Raw genomic sequence first — 6455 nt, forward strand, 5'->3', positions numbered from 1 at the left:
TTTATTCTGCAAAATTTTGCTTTGTTTTTCTCTGCATAAATGGTAATGGTAAAATGAAGATTGAACTTCAGAAAGTCCCCTTCATTAAATCGGTTATAATCAAAGCTTAACAGTAGTAATAGCCGGGGTATAGAGGACGGAAGTGACGTCATCATGGAAAGTCAACCGGAGCTTATTTCTGCCCCAACCAGAAGTTGTTTATTTCTGCCCATCTACAAACCGGAAGTTGCTTATTTCTGCCCGCTTGCTTATTTCTGCCCGCCTGAAAATCGAAACTTCGTCTGCAGCGTCATGGGGAGCTTATTTCTTTTTTTTCTTAAGCCTAATATATTTTTAGTTTCGGTTTCTGTTTTTAATTTAGTTTCGTTTTTTTAAATATTATTTAATTTATTAGTTTTTTGAGGGTGGCAACACTTATTATTTTTAATATTAGTTTTTAAGGATTGCAACACTTAGAAACTTTGTTATTTGGGGAGATATTGTATATTATGAAGTTATGACGTCATCTCTTATTACGTAACACATAAATAATATCATACTTTTACTCTAGTGGCGCCATCTATGTGATAATTTTAGAAATAAAATAACTTTAAATCTATATTAATATTTAAATCTGTTTTAATATTATTTATTAAATATAATTAAGGCTGAGGATCGAACTCACACCATCAAAAAGCCTTCGTGGGTCAGTAGTTGCATATCATAACCACTGACCCACGAATGCTTGGTTAGATATGTGATAATAAGTTAAACTTTTGTATTCTGAACACGTGTATACACGTGTATTCTGAACACGTGTCTCTTATACTACTTTCTCTTCTTTCTATATATGGGACTCGATCACAACTTTCTTAAACACTTCCAATGCATTTTCACAACTCTTTTTCATCTTTTTATTGTTATTTGAGGAATGATCTATCTTCCTTTTTTTCAGTTGTGAAAATGCATTGGAAGTGTTTAAGAAAGTTGTGATCGAGTCCCATATATCTCAAGCTTTTTGGAAAGTTTTTTCGACGAATTCATAGAGATGGGAGTCTGGATGGAGGATGAACTTTGTAGAAAGTAGTATTTAAATATGGGTCCTTGTCCCATACTCTGAATGCTTCATAGAACCAACGGATTCTACTGCCTTCCTGATTCAAAATTAATGTTAAAATGATTTTATAGAAAATATTTATTGATCTAACTTAAAGTAATCATCTTAAAATCTTAACGAACTAGGAAATAATCTATCATTTTTATTTCGTTTTAACAAAATTTTCTAGTTTTTCAGAAAATATTTATGTTTTTACAAAAAATTTTCTCTCTTAAGAAAATATTTTAACTTTTTGTTAAAAATTTGCTAGTTTTATAAAAATATTTCAAACTTTTTAACAAAATTTTCTATCTCTTAAGAAAAATATTTATGTTTTTACTAAAAATTTTCTCTTTTAATAAAATATTTTAACTTTCTGTTAAAAATTTTCTATCTTTTAAGAAAGTAATTATGTTTTTATAAAAACAATTTCTCTTTTAGGAAAATATTTTTACTTTTTGTTAAAAATTTGCTAATTTTATAAAAATATTTCAAACTTTTTAACAAAATTTTTCTATCTTTTAAGAAAATATTTATGTTTTTGTAATAATTTCCGAGTTTTTCAAAAAGTTCTAGATATTTTTCTGAAACTTTTTGTATTATTTATTAATGGGTGACATTTTTCTTGATAATATAAACTTTTTCACCTGTGAAAATGCTCAATAAAGACAAAATATATTTCAATAAAATAAATAACATTTTTATTCAAAGTTTCACCTCGCCACTTCTGCGAGCATACATCACAGCTTTCTTAAAAATTTTATTTTTACTATATAATTTTTCTATTTACATATAAATTTGCTGGTAATTGAACATCGTTTAATGTTTTTAAAAATACATTTCCCCCCCACTGGAGCTGATTTTCTATTTCGCAAAAAAAGTCATTTATAAGATTTACTATATTACTTCCAGGAACAGCTTTATGCTGAATTCCGAGTGCTTGTCCTATTTATAGGTCTTGTAGAAATCGTCCAAATGCTTTCGCTTTAACGAGAGCACAATGCTTAAAATCTGGTGAATGTATAGTGCACGATGAAAAAGTTGGTATCAGTTCATCTACTTTAGGACAGCCAAAATCTTCCAAACTGTAAAACACTCTGCCGGTTAGAATTTCTAAAAATTTCCGTTTTCCGAGTCCTTTCACATAGATATGTGAATACATATCACACAAAAAAGTCAACATAGTATGAAATTTAACGTAGGGTAATTCTCCTTGGTTCCAATCTATTTGATGAATATTTCGGACTGTCCAAGAATATTGCATTTTCTGTTGTGTTGGAAGTTCTTCAAACGGAAACGGTGGTTGGAATGTACACACTCCGGTAATGGAATTACCTTTTACAGCATGAAAAGCAAGTTCTTTGACAATGTATGCCCCTGATGAAAGTTGAAAACCTTCAAAATCAATGACTAAAGCTGAGAATCCTTTTCTGTTTCCTTCCTACAATAAAAAAAAAGAAAATTTTGAGACACCAAGAAAAATAATTAACAACACACAGTTAAAATGTTTATGATAATGTTCATAACTCCTGTCGATTACTATGATTAAGAATTTATTTGCAAAGTAAAAGTCTTTACCTCCTGAGTTCTGTCTAAAATAAACCTTTTTACAAAAACAAATATGAAACGTTCACTTTTAAGAAAATATTTTTACTTTTTGCTAAAAAATTTGCTAGTTTTATAAAAATATTTCAAACTTTTTAACAAAATTTTCTATCTTTTAAGAAAAATATTTATGTTTTTACAAAAAAACTTTCTCTTTTAAGAAAATATTTTTACTTTTTGTTAAAAACTTTCTACATTTTAGGAAAAATATTTTATGTTTTCACAAAAAATTTCTCTTTTAAGAAAATATTTTGGCTTTTTGCTAAAACATTTTCTAGTTTTATGAAAATATTTCAAACTTTTTAGCAAAATTTTCTATTTTTTAAGAAAAATATTTATGTTATTGAGGAAATTTTCTAATATTTCAGAAAATTCTATATATTTTTTCTGAAACTTTTTGTATTAATTAATAAATGGTGCAATTTTTTCTTGATAATATAAACTTTTTCACCTGTGAAAATGATCTATAAAGACAAAATATATTTTAATAAAATAAATAACATTTTATTCAAAGTTTCACCTAAGCACTTCTGCGAACATATATCACGGGTTTCTAAACAATTTTCTAAGAAATAATTTTATTCCCACGTTCTATAACAAGTATGAAGCACTATGTTATTATGACTAATTGATAAAACGTGGATAAGCCCCAAACGTCCCGGACAAACATTATCTTTGTAAAATTTTGTGAGAAATAGATAACATGTTCAAGTTCTGTAATCAGTATCATTTAAATATATACTTTCAAATAGAACGGCTATAGTTAGTTTTAAATTAACTGCTAATTTGAAAATAAAGTAAGTTATTTGCATTATTATAACATTAAATTATAATAAAACGAATATGTTCTTAATATAAATGAATTTAAAGCGGCAAAAATTCCCATTACATGTTTCTTAGATTTAAAATAATTAATTTGAAATTTTAAGGAAATTTAATATATAATTGATAATATAAATATGTCGTTATTCATTTTTTTTAACAAAATGCTCTAGGTTTTAGAAAATATTTTTATTACTGAGGGAGATTTTCTAATATTGCAGAAAATAATTTTATTTTTGTAAAAAATTTCTAGTTTTTCAAAAATAATTTTTATATTTTTGTAATTATTTTCTAGTTTTTATGAAACTTTTTTGCATAAATTATTAAAGGGTGTATTTTTTTTATTGAATAGGTAAATAATAATTATAGTCATTTATATCAACTGTATTTATGTTAAAAATAACTAAAATTAAGAGTTATTAATATAGTCTCTTTCTAATATTTTAAGTATAGATGATACCATTAGAATTCATATAGTATTTTTTTAAAATTATTAAAATTTATTTTATTAAAACCTTAAGTTTTCTTCTGATCTCTGTACATTCACAGGATACTGGTTAACGAAACCAATCCCACTATTTGTCGTCGGACTAAGAGTAGGAGGTTTTCGTAGTTTTCCTCCTCCTCATATAACATGGGTACTCACAGAGTCCACTTCGAAGACATGTATTGTCTCAAGATCTAGGAGTTCCATTGTCTTCTGGGTTCAAAAATGACAACATTGATGGCCGTAAATCCAAACGATAGGGATAAAAATATCTAATCATATAAACTAATATTTATTGATTTAAAATTAATATACTTTTAATTCTAATACTTTTAATATTCACAGTAGACATACTTAATAAATTTTAACAAACAGAAAGTTAATTTAAAAAATATTAACTTCATTTAGATTACGTAATGAAAAAAAATAATATTTATTCCTAATTTGTAACTAAGAAGATGAGTAATTTTTATTATTAACAAAATAAAAATAATTAATTAAGATGTACAAAACAATTTACTTTCTCTTGGTTAATTAAAGATACAGATTAACGCATCTCAGGAGTTTTATAAATAATACTATTTAACATTATCAATATACTATTTATCATCAATATAATAAAAATAACATAGTTATAAAATTTTTTAAAGTTAACTAAGTTTTGTCACATGCTCTGCGTAAAAACGAATTAGTGCTAGAAGTTAAAATAAAATAATTCTATTAACAATAAATTTAAAAGCATAGTAAATTACTAAGAAATCAATAGTACTTACTTCAGTTTCAGCATGTTTTCTCTTTAAATATCCGTACATAACAACCTGGTGAATTGAAAAACTTTCAAAAACTTAATCGAGACACAACAGAAGAACAAGTGAAATACTAATATAAGTAGGGGAAATTAATTCACTCTATCCTTCTAGTTGCCAAATCATGAAAGTATAACTCTAACAACCAATCAGAAAAATGTTAAACTGTCACATGCTTAACTACTTACCAGCGCAAGTGAAAGGAACTGAATTCAACACATACGTCATAGACCAAGATCTAGCTTGTTATATGTTATCAGAATGACTCGCTCTGTAATCAGTAGTTGTGCTATCACACAAAACACGTCAAATCTTAACACGTGTATGGTCAGTACCGTTGCCACCCAGAGAAAGTTATAATAACATTAAGTGGGGCAGAAATAATTATTTAATAACTGTCAAAAGGTTAAGTGAAAAATATATCAATGAAACTGTAGGATGATATCGTTATCAAATCATTTTCATTTATACACGTGTTCAGAATACAAAAGTTTAACTTATTAACACATATCTAACCAAGCATTCGTGGGTCAGTGGTTATGATATGCAACTACTGACCCACGAAGGCTTTTTGATGGTGTGAGTTCGATCCTCAGCCTTAATTATATTTAATAAATAATATTAAAACAGATTTAAATATTAATATAGATTTAAAGTTATTTTATTTCTAAAATTATCACATAGATGGCGCCACTAGAGTAAAAGTATGATATTATTTATGTGTTACGTAATAAGAGATGACGTCATAACTTCATAATATACAATATCTCCCCAAGTAACAAAGTTTCTAAGTGTTGCAATCCTTAAAAACTAATATTAAAAATAATAAGTGTTGCCACCCTCAAAAAACTAATAAATTAAATAATATTTAAAAAAACGAAACTAAATTAAAAACAGAAACCGAAACTAAAAATATATTAGGCTTAAGAAAAAAAGAAATAAGCTCCCCATGACGCTGCAGACGAAGTTTCGATTTTCAGGCGGGCAGAAATAAGCAACTTCCGGTTTGTAGATGGGCAGAAATAAGCGACTTCCGGTTTGTAGATGGGCAGAAATAAGCTCCGGTTGACTTTCCATGATGACGTCACTTCCGTCCCCTATACCCCGGCTATTACTACTCTTAACTTTGTTATTTTTAAAATTATTCATAGTTTTTTTGTAAAACATTTTTTAATAATTTAATTCCAGCCAATATCTCTGAAATGTTTTCTTCACTTATTATTTCCGAAAAATCGTCCACGTTTAACAACTCTTCTTTGCATCTTTGGGATAAAAGATCTGTGAAAAGCGAAGAAACGATCGAGGGAATAATAGATGCATCATTTATATTTCACGCCATCCGAGAATGATGCATTTTTCATACCTCCGTTCTGTTGAATGAGTGATTCCCTAACACTTGTTCATTTTTCCTTTTTTTTCCCCTCTTCTCTTTATTTCTAGCTCTGCTGCATGCTTATTAGTTCTTCCTGCGGGGATGTTCGCACGCAGGAAGCTGGCAAATGCAGAGAAAAAGCTTCACTAAGTATAAATTGTGGTTTCCGGGTGTGAATTCCTTTTGTTGACATATGTCTCACCCAATAACTTTTTTTTCTTCTCTGAAGATATACTGTTGTCCATTGCACAGATTTTGTGGAAGATGGGGATAATATGGCTTCAAGAC

The 6455-nt window shown here is 27.7% G+C and overlaps 1 protein-coding gene across 1 annotated transcript; it reads right to left on the reverse strand.

Annotated features, from left to right (window-relative positions):
- Positions 1-1753: 1753 nt before the first annotated feature.
- Positions 1754-5047, reverse strand: LOC147814099 (uncharacterized). The gene is made up of 2 exons (XM_087158491.1): positions 4763-5047; positions 1754-2516 (listed from the first exon to the last, which is right to left on the reverse strand). The coding sequence occupies exons 1-2, from the start codon at positions 4799-4801 to the stop codon at positions 2025-2027; spliced, it is 531 nt and encodes a 176-aa protein (XP_087014617.1). The 5' UTR covers positions 4802-5047; the 3' UTR covers positions 1754-2024.
- Between the last annotated feature and the right edge of the window lie 1408 nt (positions 5048-6455).

Source organism: Parasteatoda tepidariorum, chromosome 3 (genome assembly GCF_982258835.1).
Source record: "Parasteatoda tepidariorum strain Cologne lab strain chromosome 3, Ptep-v5.0, whole genome shotgun sequence".
Classification (NCBI taxonomy): domain Eukaryota; kingdom Metazoa; phylum Arthropoda; class Arachnida; order Araneae; family Theridiidae; genus Parasteatoda; species Parasteatoda tepidariorum.